Source organism: Serinus canaria, chromosome 4, assembly GCF_022539315.1.
Source record: "Serinus canaria isolate serCan28SL12 chromosome 4, serCan2020, whole genome shotgun sequence".
NCBI classification, from domain to species: Eukaryota; Metazoa; Chordata; class Aves; order Passeriformes; family Fringillidae; genus Serinus; species Serinus canaria.
In genome coordinates, this window is record NC_066317.1 from 65,297,928 (window position 1) to 65,317,078 (window position 19,151).

Sequence of the window (19,151 nt, forward strand, 5' to 3'; positions counted from 1 at the left end):
ACAGCACCAACACTCTCAGGCTCTGAATCAGGTCCTAACCTGTCACAACTGGCATGGGCTGCATCTGCCTATCTCATATGACATCAGGACAGCACGATCAGATTAATCAAGCTTGCTTTTGGAAATATTTTTCTTTTACCATAGCATCACAGTTGCTACGACACAGCAGCAGACTGAACAGACTTGCATCAGACAGAGGTGTTTGCAACTTCTGCATTCACACCGGCTCCACTCTCAGAAAGTCTCTTATATGACCAAAAATGTTTCACCTTGCTGCAAAAGATTAGAACAGGTAAACACAGCTAAATAGGTATGGGGCCATTATTACCAGAGAAAGCTCCAAGTAAAGGCTGATTACAGAGAAAAAAGACAAGGAATAGAAATTCAAATTAAATGTTCCAAACACTATCAAATGGATTTTAGCTTGAGCAGCCCACCAGAAAATACAGGAAGAGGTCAGATGAAAGACAAATTACTTGAAACAAGACAAAATGAGGAGAGTAATGAAAGAAATGTGAGAAAAGAGCATTTCCACCAACTCCTGTAATGCTGGGATACATTAGCACAGATTCTTTTGGCAGCTTGGTTTTACAGGTCACTGCAGACACAAGTAGGAGCTTCACATCTTAAGAAAATCAGCTGCACCAGTTCAAATCTCACTGAATAAAGCTATGACTAAAGGTTGTTGGGGTTTTTTTTTAATTCAACCTAGGCACAAGACGATCTCTGCATTGTTATTTTCCTCCTTCAGTGGAAATTTTTATCTCTTCCAGTAATTAATCCAAAAATGCACAGGCAGACTCTACTGCACTCACACTATTCCATGACGAGCGTTGTGCACCCAGATGTATCAGTGTCACTTATGATGAGACAGACACTCAAAAAGGAATTATCAGAGAGGATATTGGAAAAGACCAGCTCTATCAGCCAATTCATGTCAAATTAAAAACTTCACCTCTAGTTAATAAATTGGCATTAATGGCCCCAAATCTTGAAAAGGGAGTTCCTACTTGCTAGCAAGTGTCACTTCTTTTCAATTTCGAATGATTTTTTTTTCCTGAAAAATACACTTTCCTGTAACATCTCAAGCACCACCTCATGGCATATGAAAGCTGCTTCTGTGGCTAAGACTCAGGCTTTGGAGTCCAGCCTTTGCTGTGTGCAAGTTCATCCCAGAAAGGAGACATTTGGATTTGCTGCTTGCGTCTTTTAATGAAGGTCAAAGAAACATATGGACTTGGAAAACAGAACTATAAAAACTTTAGGGAAAATCTAGATGTATTTGACCAATTTGCTGAGTTTTGTAATATTCCTAATTAAAAACAAATAAAATCAACCCTAATTTTCCAGTATGACGCACACTGAATTTTATGTTTAAACTCGGCCACAATTTAAAGCGGTCGGCGGCTCCGAAGAAGGGAGGAACCAGCATTTAAAAAAATAACCAGGATTTTCTTAGCTCGTCATGTTGACTCTAGGTACAAGTCATGTTGACAGATTATTCTTGAGCCAGTTCCCCAACAACAAGATCCAAAAATAATGCCCCAAACTTCTGCAGAAGATGTGCTGTGACTTCCATAAAATCTGAATCAGGCTGTTAGATCTGAACATGCTTCTCTTTCACAAGCGAGAAATTACCTAATCGTTCTATCTGGTAACAACCACTCAACAAGGATAAATGCATAATACAAAAGCCAATAACCATCTCTGTCACATTACCATTATTTATATTTTCTGTGCTTACTGAAGGACTCTTATAAACCTCAAAGTTACAGAATGGGAATCCTGTTCATCAGAACGAAGAACTCAACTTCCAAGAAATAAAAAAAACACCTCTAGCAACCTATTTCCTTTTCTTCAATGTTAAGGGAAACCAAAATGGCAATAACATTATTTCTGCAGGAAACCATTGAATTTTGATGTGGCCCAATCAGCAAATTCCCTGTAAAGCAGACACCAAGCAGGTTTGCAAGCCAAGGTCGCAGAGAGAAGTGCCAGAACAGAAAGCAATTAAGGTCCCGTTCTTCCCCTCCCTACGCAATGCACCGAAAATGAAATCAACATCCAAACTAATTAGTTTCCAGCAGAATATCAGTTTACTTGCTAACAGGAGGGTGGTTACTGCTCTTACCAAAAACTTCTAAACATACCAAGCAAAATCTTGCTTAAGCCACGGGACCAAGCCAGGCACATCCCAACGTTACCATATACGGTCACCAACGCGAATATGATGGCAACTTGACAGATTTGGAACAAATATTGCGTTGTCGGTCACTGAGATAACACAGGCAGGAAAATATCAGATTGTATTACCTGTGTCCAGCTGGAGGTGCGGCGAGCAGGAGCTACATTGCTGCAGGACATAGTCACTAAAGGTTAGTGACCCAGGATGGCATTAATCCCTGTAGAGGAGGGCCAGCGCAGGGCACTGAAGACTTTTATGCCCAGTATGGGGCTGCTTGGAGAGAGCAGGAATGGAATAACACGAGGGTTGAGCTGCTGGATCTGCACTGTTATCCCAGGTTCAGAGCAGGCATTATCTGGCGAGGCTGGGAACCATGCTGGAAGGCACAGTCCCTCTTAGAAAGCCACAGCACATAAGTTTTGCTCCCCAAGAGTGGGCTTTGAGCACACAGGCCTTCTAGTCTTCAGCCACAAGGGAAAGAAGGGGCTTGGATATCTACCAAAATAGCTCCCAAGGAAGATTTTTTTGGTACAGGCTCCCTTCAGGAGATTCCTTGCCTGGAATAAGATTGGCTACTGAGAGTTATTCCAGACTAAGTTTTTTGGAAGGATTATTCCAGTGCATTTGCAGGTGTACACAAGCCCTTAGTCAAAGTCTTTCAAACCCAAAAGCATTGGTTCAAATACAGGCAGAGCTACCCCACCCCTAATCCCTCCAAACACAGTTCTACACCTGTACCTCTAAAATCAGACCTGCTTTCTGTTTTGCCTGGATACTTCAGAGGTGACGCCTCTTTCTCAAGAGTTTAATCTTGGTTTGCTAAGATATTCCCATTTTTACAGTGTCTTCTACATCAGTGATGAGATCCATTGGTGGAACAGAGCCAGCAGGCACATATCCGACCCTGGAAAAACGCCCCTTTTTGCTGGGAGGTGGAAAAAAATTCCTGCCAGCTAAACCCAATCAGTCATTCCTGCAAGGCCCTTTGCCTTAAAAGGTGTCACCTAAATAAAGATGTAAAAACGTAACATTTAATGCAAGATTGCAGCTGAGCATTCAACTGTCAGGAAATATCAAAGCTGGAGAGCGTGGGCAACTTAACTCTGCCCCCTTGTGCAGATGCACCACGGCACAGCCCTTCCCCAAGCACAGGCTCAGCATTCAGTCAGCTTCAAATTAACACCCTAATTACAGCATAACCTAATTTGCCTAAAATGAGTAGAAAAGCACCATCACTTTCCCAGAGAACCTCCTCAGCCACCTTCCTCACTTGATCACCAGCCAGCAAGCACCTATTTAAGTTCTGATACCTCGGATCAGGAGGTGCTGGCACACTTCAGGCCACCCTTGTCTAACCTGCAATCAGGACACAGATATTAAATGATGTTTGATCAAAACAAAGAGCCCTTCTTACTCCAGAGAAGAGCCTCACGACCTGAGGCTGAGACTTGGCTGAAGGACTGCCTATAAAACCTGAGTGACTGCAGCAGGTAACATTTACACATCTCCAGCGGCCAAAGCCCTTGGATGAGGCGTTCAGAAAAACTCCGCAGGCACATGAAAAGCCTGGCACATTTTTCCAAGAACCTGAAATTATCCCAATGTAAACACCTAACAATTGGAGATATCTGTCAGCACAACATTTCAAAGTTCTGGGAAGTGTCTCATCTCCGCTCACAAGTTTCATCTTCCATCCATCTCCTTCATTATCAAAAATGTTCTCCTTCTTAAGGAGGTCTAAAGCAGGACTTAAATGTCAAAATCTTGTCTCTGTTTTCACAGCAATGACTCCTTTTTCTTCTCTGCTTCCCCTCTCTTAAATCAGCACACAAATGAATGACATTTTTCATGGGTTTGGCACTGGCTTTTAACCTCTATTTATTGATAATTTTAAGTAACCAGAACCATCTCTCCATACACTTACAGGATGGGTCTTTCCAGCTCTGAATAGTGTTCAAATAATCCAATTACCAATATGATCCTATCAAAATTATATTTAAAAGACCTTTCCACAAGAAAAATAATGATGTCCTGAAATTACTGCTGTTCATTTTCTGTCCCTTCTTCACATGACAACAGCCCACAGTGCTTCACTTTCCAGGGGCAGTAAGTGTAAGAGCAAGACAATTGCAAACCAAATTTAAACAGGGTCAGCCAGTAAAGGAGCCGATATTGAGCTCACATCAGAGACAAGAATCTTTTTGTCTTCTCCTGCCCACTTCAGATCTTTTCCGGAACTCCACCAACTTCTCAGGTCCATTGCAATAATATACATCCATGAAGTCATCTTAATTCACACACTGCTGCCCATCGCCCACAACTTAAACTGAGTCTCCATTGTAAGCCTTGCCTGGAATTCAGACTTGAAGGAATTACAGCCTATATACTGTTTTCTTTTTCATTCAGCTTCCAGACAAATCATTTTATAGTGCTTTTGCCTCCATAAAATATTTGCTTGAGAGCCAATGCCAAAAAGAAAAAAAAAAAAAAAAAAAAAGGCAGTACACTAAACCAAACTTGAGTTTTCAGAGTAACACTCCCCCTCTCCTTTCCCACCCTCACCCCCAAGATTTATTTTTGACAAGTTACAGCCCAAGTGAAGGGCAAGTTTAAACCTTTTAATTCACAAGTCCTTCACACTGGACTTCAAGGTCTTATAACAATTCACAAAATTCTGAGACTACTGGGAATTGCAGCTGGAGCAATCTGCATCCTAAAGTTGTACCCCTATTCTCCTGGAACAATGCAGTCCCTACTTTGTGACCAGAGGCAGGGGAGCTGAAATCCTGGATTCCCATTCAGGCTTCCTAAGGTGCTTTTCTAAGCACCCACCAAGGTACAACACAGGCAAAGTGCAGGAAGTGCCACCGCTCCTTGCACTCTGATCCCAGAGCTTTGCTAAAAGCACCTTGCCATAAAGAAACTCCTTTTTTTCCTACCCCCATCATTCCCAGGTCAACTTATTTCAATTTGCCTCTGGAAGGGGTAACCTGTTTATTGAAATCTGATCAACTGCTGAAGCCTCAGCGCTAAAACACACTCTCGCTGTTGGGAACTGTCATTTGTCTGTCACCGGGGAAGTTAATGGATGTGTTTGTTTAGTTTGTAAGTGGGAATACATAGGGCAGAGGCTGGAGGGATTACAGGAGGGGAGAGGTATTTCTGATCCACAGAGGAATGCAGTTGCTTTTCTTTAAAAATTGTCTGTGTGTTTTCACACAGGCACAAGAAAAGCCCCTGGAAGTTCACCTGTGCCTAAGAGACATCAGCAAAGCCGCAGCGACCACGCTCCATCCCAAACGCCGGCCCTGAACCACGCAGGTAAGGAGGGGCACATGTGGGCACGAGCCTGCACCTCTGTGCAGATAAAAAATGTGCAGGGGTGAGTCCCTGCTGACAGCAACTCCCCTAGGGGGTCCCTCCGGAGGCACCACGGGTGTTAGCAGAGCCCACGGAGCAGAGGGAAGGGACAGAGTCACAGGGTGATCGCACCAAGCACGGTCCCCTTACCTCTCGCTGAGTCCGAAAATGCAATTATCCCTGCCAAAAGGAGCGCCAGCTGCAATTCCATTTTGAAAACCAGATCCCGCCGTATCACACAGGCTACTGTCCTCTCAGACCTGGAGGCAGGAAAAAGGAGAGCAAAATAGTTACTGGCGGGGGAAAACCCTGAAGAACCCTCAACTTTGCAGAATTTTAAATCCTATTGAGAAGACTGGCAAGAAGAAACAGCAGATGAAAGAGCAACATACTTGTAATTCATTCCTTGGTGCTCAGTGAGTAAAACTTTGCCCTCCTCTCTGCTTTAGCCTGATATAAATCAAGAACCCACTGAGGCCAGTAAGCTCCTCTAAGTTTACAGTTAATGCATAATTCTTTAGTATCCTGTACAGAACCAGTCTGGAAGGCAAACAAAACGCTAGCAAGTGGCCATAAAACAAGATTTCAGGTTAACAATTTGCGGAGGAACTTGGTGGAAGGGGGAGGAGGAATGTTACCTCTCCCATCAGCAGCCCAGAAAACTTTGTGTTGCTGCTCCAGTGCCCCTCAGCCAGGCTCCGCTCTGGGTATGCGCCTTCCTCCACTCCGAGACTTCTCTGTACAGCACTGATTCCTCCTTTCCTCTACTTCCCCTCCACCCACCCCCGGCACGCTCTCCCCACCAACAGCCCCACTTGTTTCCGTGGGCTCCAGAGGTGCGTCCCAAAGCGCAACCGCACTTAATTACCCAGATTCTTGAAGATGCCTTCGCTGCGATACGCACGCCGGGGGAAGATCAGGTTTACATTAATTACACCCTATTCTCCTCCTAAAACTCTCACTCTCTAAACACTGTCTGGATTCCTCACCCTTGTAAACTCCCCGCTTTAAACACCCCGTGCCCCCAGGACACACAACAACCCGCGTACAGCATCCAGCACAGCGAACACGGCAGCTCCGCCGTTCGCTCCGCCGTTCGCGGCGGGCAGCGGCAGCGGGGGGCGCCGGGGCTCCCCCGGAGCTCAGCGCGGCTCGGCGGTAACGGGATATTCGCCGCCGGGAGTCGGGGTCGCGGAGGGGAGGGACTCGCGGGGGGACACCCGGCGCGATGCCACCTGGTGCTGCCCCGCGCCTCGGCGGCTCCCAGCTGTGCGGGGACATCACCGGCGGGGTGTCCCGGCACGGGGTGGCGGCGCGGGGGACACTTACCTCGCTCGCTGCGGGCTCTAACACCGCGCGCTGGAGCCCATCCCCGCCGCTCGCCGCCTCATGCCCTCCGCGGCCACGGCGCCCGGCGGGCGCTCCGCCGCCGGCCTCTACCTCATCCCCCCCTCCCCGGGGTGCCGGGGGCTGCCTGGGGGTGCCCTCCCCACGGAGCGGCTCTGCCCCTTCACCGGCTTTTTAACAACCTCCCCCCTTCGCCCCCGCGGGCGATTTTTTTCCACTCGAGAGTCACGGGCGAGGAGGTCAGGGAAAGGGGGAAACCTTGTAAATTATTTTTTTCCTGCTTTCCGGGCCGGGCTGAGCGTGTGTGTGCGGGGAGGGACAGCGGGGACCTGCCAGAGCCTCCGGGGCTCCGCGCCGCGGGATGCCCGGTGATGCCGTCCGGCGGCTCGCCCAGCCGGAATCCCGTTTAAGGAGCGAGGGGAGGAGGGGAAAGGGGCTGGGGAAGGGGAGGGGAGGGGGGGGGGGAGAGCCGGGGAGAGAGAAACCGGCGATAAAGCAACTTTCCCTGCAGGGCTTTGTGGCGGTGGGGGCCGAGCCGCCGCGGAGGGCGGCGCGGGGCCGCCCCGCTCCAAACTTCGCACCAATCCCCGGGAGCCCCCGGCAGCCCCCGCCCTCCGCCGGCCCCGCTCCCCTTAACCCTTTGCGGGCGGCAGCGGCGGCTGCGGAGCGTTCGGAGAGCGGGCAGCGCGTCCCGCAGCCCCCGGTGCAGCCGCCGCTCCCGAGCCCGGCACTCCCGGCGCTGCGGTGGCGACATCGCCGTGCCCCAGAGCGGTCCCCTCCCCGCACCCCCGTAAGCCCAGCGGCGGTGGAGACCTCCGACTCCGCAGCCTTCCCGCAGCCCAGACCCCATCCTGGCCAAAGCACCCCTCTGCCCGGGCCAGGAGAGAGCCCCGGCCGTGGGAGCCCACCGCGCAGGCAGCCGGGGAGGGACCGGGGCGCCTGCCCCGTTCTGATCTCTCGGCTTGGAAAGAAGCTGGCTTGAACTAAACTAAACCAAGTGGAAAATAAACTGTGGAGATGTCAGTTCCTTATATTAACTGTTACAATTATTTATTATTTACTTTCAAACGTGACTCGGCTGATGCATCCGCTCTTACAGCAAATCACTCTTCATACAGGATCAAAACCAACCTGGCAGAACTGTCCAAACAGACTAAACAAACGACAAGAAAAAATACTGTCTCAATGGCTAAACTTTCTGTATCTCAAAAGAAATATCATTACTGTTGATGTTATAGTTTCTTAGATCTCTTACTTGATATGCTCCAGCATGAAGACCTCCTTGAAAACTAAGTTGTCTCAGTACTAGTTCAATGTGATAGGCACCAGGAGAACGCCTAAACCCAAGCCAAGAATTAGTTTGAACATCTGTCTTATCTGTTTTGTTAGGATTATGAAATCACACCCTCTATTTTTATTGTTATTTCTAAATATTTTTACTGAGTGGTTCCTGACAACATTAAATCTTGAAACACAAAATCAATGTGAACAACATGTAAGACTAAACATATAAACCCCTTGAGCCAGAAACAAAGCGGCTGACAACACTGTTTTTGTATTTTACATATTTATATCACCATTTTTATCATTAAAGTTAATTCAGCTGAGAAATCCCAGATGGACTCCTCCTCCTATCAGGCAATAACTTCAGCCTCATTGATTTCAAAGACAGTGTTGACTGAGGGAAACCTTCAGGACTTAATCTACATAGTCTTGTTCATGCCATGCCTTCTGACAAATCACTCTAACTTGCAGCAGAATGAGAGCTGATCTTCATGCTACATCTCAGGGGATGATGTGTAAAACACCTCTTTGTACCATTTCCGAGCCATTTCACCCCAAAGGAGTCAAGGTCTTTGTCCCAAGGACATTACCACACAGGTGATCCAGCCCTAAAACCATCTACACAACCTCTGTTTCCATGCAGACTGAAGTCCAAAGCAGCCTCAGGTCTGGTGCAGATATGGGACACTGGTTCATGGGTAGGTTTCCCACCAGGTTAGAGGGACCTGGCTGAGCTCCTACTCCATGTCTTGTTTTTAGAGTCACGCATGGAGACCAAGGCTTAAATCCCAGCAACACCATGACTGTCTTGTCTCAGACTGTCCCGACTTGGGTGAGATCTCTCCAGGCCTCAATCAGCTCTGAAAGAAAAGATCTTCTTCCAACCTAGGCTGTGCCCAAGCCCAGCACTGAGCACCCAGCTCAGGTTGGACACAGAGGATAAAAATCCCCTGATGGATCCATTCCTTCCATCCTCACTTCCTTATTGAAAATCACATGTGTGCCTTTGGAGGCTCCAGCATCTCTCAGACTGAGAACTTCTCCTCTTAGTACAACTATAAAGCAGCCAAATCTCTCCTGCAGCCTACCACCAGTGTGAAGTTCTGGGAAATGAAGGATTATAGAGGCGGTACACAAGAAGTTAAAAATTATTCAGGTGCTTCAACACCTTCAGATGCTCTTTAAGCCCCTTCCTTAGGCATACAGAAGCTTTTTAAGAACATGATTCCAAATGATGTTGCAAAGGGATTACATGGGGCAGGGAATGGAGCCCACATCTTCCATACCCCAGGCTAAAATAACTAGAAAATAAACCTTTCTGACATCAAAATTTCAGCACTATTTTTTAATTTTTTCAGAGGTCTGAAAGAAGTCTGAAACCATGCTGTAGGCTTCATCCATCTCAATCCCAATAGCAGAGGAATAAATGTAAAATATTGATACAAGAAAAATAATTAATATTCCTGAAACAGCTCCTAGTTTATCAGAAACAAAATCTCATGTTGTTTTCCCAACACTTCTACCTAAAAAAGGAAACATGCAGAGCCGTGTTTTTCTTCTGGGCTGGCTGTAATTTGCAGGATGATTGAGTAGTCTGAAAGTCACCAGCCCTAGTTTGCTCCTACACCCCACGGTCCTGAGACAAGGCTGTGGGAAAACAGCTTTCTGGAGCTGACAAACAAAAACCAATGCTAAGCAACAAAATCCGTGTCTCCACATGGCCTGAGAAGCAGCCTAACAGTCCATTTGTATCCCAGTTGTCCCCAAAGCCCCGTTTCCCGACCATGGCTTTTCAAATTTTGCATAGCTGTGATGGTCTAGTGAACATCCATCCCCAGAGTGACTTTCCTTATGTCTCCAAAACCACAAACTGGATTTTCCCCAGCTTTTTTTTACCTCTTTTCTCACAGGAGCTGCTCACCTCCTCTATCACAGAACTCCGTTTCCCGCATTGTCTCCCTTCCAGCTTGACCGTTCGGCCTTTTCCTTTCCCCTGCAGATGACCTGGGAGCCACAGCACCTTCAGACTGTAATTCCTGACCTGTTCCAGTGATTTTTTTTCCAACTGCAGGTGGCAGCCACGCAGCCGGATTGCCCATGACACGCAGCGCTGCACGGGGCCGCGGTGCTCCGAGGGACTCGGGCTGGCGGCGGTGCCTTGCCCGGGGAGCACGGGGCCCCGTGGCACCGCTCCATGGGGACATGCCACCGGGGCATGGCAGGGCGTGCGGGGCTGGGCGGCTCCGCGCAGCTGACGGAGCACGTGAAGGTGATGGAAGGGCATGACCAGGATTAGCACATTCCCTCCACCTGCCACCCCATCCCTGCAGCCCTCCTCTGGTTACCCTGCCACGTGGGGTCAACTTGAGCATCCCTCCCGGATGTCTAGGCAACGGGGTGGCTGTGAATGCAGGGAAAGGTAAGTAATGTGATTGATGGGGCAGAGGGCAGGTTTCCCTGGGTGGATCAGCTCTGATAAAGCATTTGGCGTGTGGCAAGGGCAGCACAGAAAATGTCACATGAAATGAAAATTCTTCTGGGAAGACCAGGAGCACAAAACACACTTTTCCATTTGCACAACGCCAGAGTCACTGCCTGCTCATCTGGGTCTATAGCTAAGGCTGAAATGGTGTTTTTCAGAGAAAGCAGTGTTGTATGAGAGCAGAATCTCTGTCTTCCCTATATGTGGTAACTGAGACCCAGCTATAACCTGGATAACATTGCGAGGGGATGAAGGGGCAGATGGAAAGATCAAACAGGGTGACACAATGCTGAAATCTATGTCACATGTAAATATACATTTAGTCCCTTAGAACAGGTTTGCTCTGAGTGGTGTTGCAAAGAAACAAATGGTTCATCATATGCATTTGGTTCACTTTTATACATGAAGCACAAATGCCAATGTCTGATAGAGGGGAAGGGTGGTAACAGGGTTAGATGTCCTATCATCCAAACCTTGGGTCCTGTGCAGAATGCTGGGAGGTCACACTTTCCCATGGCCATTGTACCAGGGCTTTCCTGGCTTTCCCCAGGCACAAAAAATCCCTCTGCTGCCTTGTGATCTCTGTGTTGGTCTGAAACACCACCAGGAGAGAGTTCCCAGCCCTTTCACTGAGGACCGGTCACATACACTGCCCAGCCTCGCTGTGCCTGGAGAATGTGCTTGGATTTCTCCTTGCTGCTAAATCTGCACATGACAGCATCTGCCGGCAATCATTTCCACCATTCCCAGTTGGGCAGGAGGCCCTGTCTCTCTTGGCCAGGTTGGGCACGCTGTGTCAGCGCTCCCTGGCACTGGGGAAGCGTGACAGCCCTGAGCAGAGTCCAAGAGGTGCTCGGGGAATACCAGCCCAGCCCAGCCCAGCCCAGCCAGCCCAGGAGGATGCATCTTGCTGGCAGTGTGAGCCCCTCACACTGCCTTCCCAGCAGCTGCCAAATGAATTTCAAGGTCTCAGTGCCTGGGACACACTACTCAGCTGCTTAGCTCATGTCTCCAAGGTGGGTGACAGCAGAAGAAAAACTCCTTGCTCCAGGCTAAGCTGAACTCTCCTGCTGAAGGCAAAGCTCATTTGTGCAGGAGAAACAGCATCCCAAACAGCACCATGAAGTGCTGACCAATATTCCCTGGGTGCCAGCTTCAGACAACCTTCTCTGCTCCAAAAGGGTATATAAGAAGGTCCTAGTATAATAATCTATGCACTAAAATCTATGCAAAATTCTCCTGCCTTGCAGGAAAGGTAAGAAAAAGGAAGGGGGTTAGATCAAGCAATCTAGATGGAAGAACACAAAGAAGATTTAAGACACACAGGGCCCAGACCTCATCTGCTTCTACTGACTTCTCTCAGTAGATCTAACAAAGATACTACATCTCCAACAAAATCTGATTCCCTTCTACCCATCAACTACACCATGATTACAGGAATAAGCCACATCTGAGCACCATTTCCACACTCTTGGAAGGTGATCTCCTGTTCAAGATAAAGAATATGGTATAAAAAGCTTGTGGCAGACTAGTTTGCCATTTGTTTAAAAGCGTTATACTCCTCCTTTTGCTAATTGTATCTCATTCCTCTTTTTCATATCCCTTTCCATCACTCTGTACTTCTTTCCACTCTTAAATATTTGAAAGCAGTTCTGAAACTCTGCGGTTGTTCAAACTACAAGTAGTTAAAGTTTCCAAATGTTCTCCATAAACACATCCTTCCTCAGGCCCCTTATCCTTTATATCACTCAACACTGGTTTCTTGGAGTCAGTCTGACACTGATGTATGAAGGATTTGATTTTGCTTTCCTTCTACATCTGGCTAGAACAAGAATAATCCCACTGGAGTCATTGGAATCATTCTAAGTGAGAAAAAAAACCTGATCAAACCAACAGACTCATATGAGCAGCCACTATTCAGTCCAGGTAGGCTGAGCTGAAAACTGAATTTGCAACTTTTGAATCAAAATATTTTATTCTGGGATGAGACCACAATTTTGAAGGCCTAAATCTCCTCCAACTGCTTTCTCACATCATCCTCCTGTTCAAGGAAATTTGTACACATGCTGGTTTAGCAAACAAATGCAGCAAACATGAAAGAAGAGTTGTGAAAAATAACAAAAAAAGAAAAAAGCCCAGTATCAACAGACAGAATGAAAAACAGAAATGTCAAGTATTAATTGCTGAACAGACATGAGGAATGTTAAGGGAAACTGTTTGGGGATTTATGTTCAAAAAAATAAGACAACTTCCCAAACTATTTCCTTTCAAATCTCTCAGTATTTTCCATAAATTCCATGTGCATGTGTGGTGCTCTCTGATAACATACAAATCTGCATGCATAAACTGTTTTGAAATGTTTGTACAGTTTCATCCAAAAATATGACTATATGTTTGTGTTTTAATTGTCAGCAATGGCAGATTAGGCAAGAGCCACATGCATCATGTCAGGGGCACTGACTAAGTTTAGGTGGTACAAGCACAACCTCCCCCCTTTCTGGCTGGGTCTTGATAACAACGAGAAACCAAATTATCTGAAGGACGAACCTGCAGTAAAGCAGCAGCACAGCCCCTGCTCTCAGTGGCCAGGGTGCTGGCCCAGACAAACCCCCTGAAACCAATAAAGGCATTGCAGATTCATGCAAGTGTAACCAGGAGCAGAAATTTGATGATTTCCAGGTCACCCATCAGAGTTTTTGCAACTCTGCAAAAAAAGTGAAGCCTTGTGGGGGGGTAGGTGGAGGGAAGAGGACTGACACTTTGCCTCAATCAGTGTTGTTTGAAATGTCTTTCATTTATTAACATTCCTGCTGAAGCCAAACTTTAGTTCCACTCTATCAGGAATATAATGCAGCTGCATTTTCTGGATGGGAACCCCACCAAAAATATGTTAACTGTACAGTCAACAGCTATGTCTTGTTTACTCTCATGCGTAAAAACCACACGGAAATAATCCTCATAGGAAATTTCTATCCGTGTGCAAATAGAAACAAGAGCACAGATTGGAATGGGATGCTTGCTGAGAAATGGGGTGGGAGAGCTGTGCTGCCCTCTCCCCAGTGAACATCTTGCTCCAGCCTGCCTGGATTGGCAGGAGCTTTGTTTTGCCCAGGGTTTGTCTGAGAAACTCTCCTTGATTCCCTCAAATAGAGATCCAGCCTGGGCTGTTGTGGTACAGACATAGAGTTTGCAGGGAAGATGCACCCAGCACCTCAATGCTTTCAGTCTAGGACATTCCTCTTGGAGAGGCAATTTTTCTGAAGCTTGTGAATGGCCCTCAGCCCATGTAGCCACACCACCACAACAGCTCAGCCATGGCTTTATTCCTGATGGGGGATGAGCTGCCCGTGGGGCAAACCCTGAACTCAGTGGGGATTTCTTGGCCCTGCAGATGCCCAAATGTCCTTCAGACCTTGTCCTGGCGTTGCTCCCATGGCTTCATCCAGGACCACTGTTGGGGTGGCTGGGTATGCAGGGCAAGGCTGGGGGAGGACTCTCACACCAGGAGAACAAACCTTGATGGACTGAGGAGCTCTGCCCACTTGTCCACAGCCCAAGGAAGATGGATACAAAATCCACCAAGGCATGGTGCACCAGACACTACACAAGGAGCATCTGGCCCACCCTCCCCAGGCACAGGGAGGGTTAAATATTAACCACACCAAGTCTGGTGAGGGCTGGCTGCCCCTTGGGCTGGGCAGCAGCCCCCTCAGCCATTCCCAGCCAAGGGAAGAGCAGAGAACACACTAAGGAGCCTTGGAAATATGCAAGGAGCTGCCAACGTTTGCTGCCAAACACTTCTATCTTTCGACAAAGATAAATCTGTTGCTTACTTAACCCAGCCTTTATGAAACTCACAGCTCTGGGTTTCCAAAATAACAGGAGCAGAGTAGGGCTGGCTGGTGTCCTAGTGAGCAGCAGATGTATTCAGGGCAGTGAGAAGGTGACAACGTATCTCATGGGAAAAATGGCTGGATAGTAAATCATATATGATAGAAATAAATAAGAACTTAACCTCCATGGGCCAGAGGACTTATCTTCTCATGTTTCTGTAAAGGCCAGGTGTCTGTTTACTTAAGAGAGCCATTAAGATATAGTGTTAATAATGAAGAACAAAAAAAATCTGCTACTCAGAAAGAAAAATGAACATACAAATCTTGCATGGCAAGGCAGATGTAATGCAATCGTGAGAGAGCAAATGGTGACATCAATACATAAAAGGGTGTCCTCAGCTGTCACACCATTTGTAACCCAAGGCCAGAGGGAAGAGAGATGTTGGGACACAAGGCACAGCACCCACTGCAGTGCTGGCTCTGAACTCCAAGGTCTGCTTGCTGGGGAGCTTTTATCCATGTCCTACACAACTGTGAGTTCAAACAGATTAATGTCATCCCAGGGTTTGGGTGTGGAGCATTGCTGGGGCTTTGGGGCCTGCCTCCTCCATGAGGTCCTCCATCTGACTGACCATTACCCATTTGCCAGAGCTTTTGTCAGATCCCAGGCTTCCTGCAAAAATGAGCCAGATTCCACTCTCATTTTCAGATCATTTGCTTAGTTTTTACAGAGATAGGTGCTGCAAAACCACTACAAATACTGGGAATAGAAACTCCTTTTTTAGCTATAAATCTCACTGGTCCTGGGAAATACTAATTTTCTTTTAGTACTACAGTTATTATCTGGCAAGAATATAGCCCCTTACTCTGCCACCCATGACCCAGGCTGAACCTGTTTGGCCTGTGTTATTGTGCTAGTGTAATTCAGTGGAAAAGAGATTGGATTAAACAGGCAGCTCTGGAGGAGTAAATAAAAGGAACATGCTTTAAAGAGTAAATAGACAAGTCTGGGTATAATGGAATAACTCTTGGTCGTGCTAAATCAAAGAGAAAATAATGTCCTCAGTAAAATCTGCACATGGGTGTTTGTCTCTTCAAGAAAGAGAGCCAACCAAACCCAGAGGGGAGCAGAGGATGCTCTGGGGCTATCCACAAATCCACACTAGAAACAGTACACAAATAAAATTTAAAAAAAAAAAAAAAAAAAAAGGCAAGCTCCCTGTAGCAGCTAAGGTTGTGCTGGGGAAGAAACCGCCCAATTTCTGAATGTTCTGCACAAGCTTCCTAAGTTTTCCAAGATGAATGTATAGAAAGCTGGGTTAGCTCCAATTAGTTTCTCACTGATTCTAGATCAAATTTGTTTAGCAGCAGAAATGTTATTTTCTTTTCTCACCGCCAGCCCTGCAGCTTAACCTGGAGTGGCAGGTTGAGTTCTCAACTTGCCCTCCCCTTTTCCTTTCACACTTCTCTAGCAAAGCCAGGAGCATGTTTGATGCTTGAAGGCAGTAAGGGGATTTTCCTAGCACAGGGAATCCTACAGGAGTTGCCAGAGTTTCTGTCCCGGCCAGCAGCACAATGTCCTAAGGCAGGAGAGAGACCTGGGAGGATTCAATACTCCCTGGCAGCCTGAGCATGAAGATTCCAGCTTTGGGAATGGTGAGCTGGCATTATCAATCAGCTCAGTTGTTAAGTCAATTGATTTGCCTTCCTTCAGAGGCAGTTTTACCCCCAGCAAAAAGTTGAGAAGCTGCTGATATAAAGCTCACTGCATTCCCCCTCTGCTCACCAGGAATTTGTACTCCAGGAGCACTGCAAGAGAAAGAGGGCATTCACCTCTGCAGGACCAAAATAAGAGAATACATTTGATTGCAAGCCAGTGGCTGATTCTGGCTGTGTTCACTCCTGTATAATCCATGGTGAATCCTGGTCTGTCTCCAGCCCTGCAGAGAGCAGGGGAAAAGATTTCATAATCAACTCTCACACTGCTCATACGAGCATTAAGTATCCAAGAGGGGTAAAGCATATGTGGAGTCACATTTCAGAGCTGACATCCACATTTTCATGCAGTGGCATCAGAAAAAGCACATTGTGCATGACTCTGGGACATTTGTTTCCCATCTGCAGAGGAAATTCTCAGCACTTTAAAGGTGTGAGGGTCCTTCCCATGGGAAAACGTCACAGTGAACCTGGGAGCCAAAAATGAAGTTCCCTTCCTCATTTCTACAGTGACTTTAGTGACTGGGCTTTAATGAAGAGTATATGACAATATACAACATTGTTATATGTTGGCTCAGCTTTATGGATGCATTGCCTCTCCTCTGCTAACAAGGGAATAGGGATCATCATTTCAGCTGAAAGACATACAAGTGCTGGAAGGCTAAAACCACACAATTTTATGCAGGCATTTTTCTAACCAGGCCCTAAATGCCTTCTTCAAAAATCATTTGCTAATATGAAAAGGGTGAGAACTCAGAGTCCTGATGTGGCCACAAATTGAGATACCCAGATTGCAGACACAACCACCCCTACTGGAGCATAGCACTTAAAGTGAATAAATGGAGAGAAGGAATTCCACAGATTGCAAAAGAATTCTTCAAGGAATACAACATCCTGAGCCTAGGACAAGGAAATCCAGGACAGGCATTAGGGAAAAAGTGAATACATTTCAAGGCCAGGCAGAATTAGCAGGATGATCAATCTGAATAATCCAAGGAGCCAAAACTCAGCCATATTTTCCAACAAAGTGGAGTAAGTGTGACTCTGTTGTGTGATCCAGCACCAGGGTGAGGGACTTGGGTTATGGACACCAAAGTCATCTGCATGAAAGGGTCCTCAGGGCACCAGTTCAGAAAAGATTCAAAAGCAAAGAGATAGTTAAAGCTGCAGGTCAGCATTTCCAAGTCACTGGCCGTGACTCCTGGGGGAAGAGCCATGCCAGTGGTGTGCCCTGGCAGGACACTCAGCTCTGTGACCCCCTGTGCATGGGGCTGATGGGCATCAGTGTTAGGAGTGGCCTGCCAGAGCTTCTGCTTCCACCAGCTAAAAGTTCCTTACAACCAATCCTAGAGTGACTCTTTGCTTTCATCTGGCCAAGATTTATTCCCAAAGTGTGTTTTCCCAGTGAAGCTGCAGGGCACTCTGCTGTTGACACCATCTCCAAGCAGCACACAAGCTGTGCCTCAGGAGAGGCCCCCTGGAAGGTGCTTCAGGATGGGCTGGAAGAAATTTGGGTGAAGGAAGTAGGGCTGCATGTCTTGAAACTCAGGAGTCCAGAAAAAGAGCAACATCCTTCAGCACAAACACAAAGCTTTGTCTGTAAAAAATGGGTTGTCAAGAGAATGTGGAACAAGAGAGCATTTGAGATGGTGTCTTTAAGAAGAAAATAAGAAGACCCTTCTATCTGAGTAGAGAAATGTTATTGCTAACACTTGTATCCTTGTAGAATTACTTTTCTTTAACATAGGTCCATGCTCTTCTGAAGATACAGCCCAAGAAGTTTAGTCTGGCATGTGCAAGAACATCTTAGTGATTAGTAACTACCTTTTGCACAGCTCTCAGAGGTATGCTGCAACTTAATAGTTCAAACATGTTTATTGGATCTCAATAAAGCCTTGTGGGCCACTCAGAAGTGACACAAAACTCAAAGTGTTGGCCATTTCTGACAAGTCCATTTGAAAGCAGAATTGCAGCTGATTATAGTAATGAAGTTTGGTAGAGTGGTTATCCACAGGCCTGGAAATGTGCATTTCATTGAGTCCTAGGCATCAGAACAGTGAACCATGTACTTGGGTGAGTTGGACAACACAGGTTTTCACTGGAGGAGGGTTTGTCACCCAAAATACACCCAAGCTGCAGCACAGAGCATGGATAAGCCACATACCAGCCCTTTTCCTCTCACTGCCACTTCAGATGTCAATCACATGCAGCTCCTGATTTAGAGCAATTCATGCCATCGCTCTTGTGAGCTGGAAGTGAGAATGCCTGTGTGAAGCCCTGGATGCCAGCACAGAGTCAGGGCACATGGTGTGAAAGGTGTAGGTGTAGGGCAAGTGGCTGACACCATCGTCCCCTAACAAGCACAGACTGCACAAAGAGCAAGCTGAGCACGTGGGCTAAGACTGACAAACTGTTGGTCAGAGATGAGCTGCAGCCACAGAATTCATCTCTGAGTCCAAGACTCTTCCACAGCTCAGGAACACTTGGGCCAGGAGCTGTCATTCTGCCTCTTGGAGACAGACAGTCTCCCATTGTGTCCCACAGAGACACTGTGGGACACAATGGTTTCTAGTACCAAATACCTACATGAGCACATGGCATTCCCAGCATCTTCCTCTTCCCCTCCCATTGTCCTGACATGTCCTTATCAACTCACACCAGTTTGCATTGTCTTTGGAGAAGCTTTGCAAGCATTTCTCAGCTTTGCTGGGAATTTATTTCTTCATCCCAGTTTGTGCTGAAGGTGGCCTAGGAAATTACATGTTATTCTAGGCTATAAGGAGCAACCCATGGCGAAGTATTCCCCTTCCACACTAAGGCATTGAGACAAAAGAGAAAGGGAAAATAAATGCCTCTGAGTCTCAGTTATGGTTGAGCAACAGAGGGGTGGTTTATTCCTCTGCTGCTGGACTCTCCTTGTGGTGGAGGGACACCCATCTAAGCT

At 46.9% G+C, this 19,151-nt stretch overlaps 1 protein-coding gene across 5 annotated transcripts in view; it reads right to left on the reverse strand.

Annotated features, from left to right (window-relative positions):
• The window catches only part of FGFRL1 (fibroblast growth factor receptor like 1), a 167,483-nt gene extending 160,152 nt beyond the window's left edge, over window positions 1–7,331 (reverse strand). The window contains exons 1-2 of one of the 5 annotated variants that reach the window (XM_018923885.3): window positions 7,151–7,331; window positions 5,696–5,805 (exon numbers count right to left, since the gene is read on the reverse strand). In XM_018923885.3, the coding sequence (XP_018779430.1) occupies window positions 5,696–5,756 (61 nt within the window). In that variant the 5' untranslated portion in view covers window positions 5,757–5,805; window positions 7,151–7,331. Of the gene's footprint in view, window positions 1–5,695; window positions 5,806–6,183; window positions 6,336–6,413; window positions 6,634–6,874 lie in introns of those variants that run through there. The other 4 variants (XM_018923881.3, XM_030239367.2, XM_050973742.1 and 1 more) reach the window with 4 other exon arrangements.
• Window positions 7,332–19,151: the final 11,820 nt, after the last annotated feature.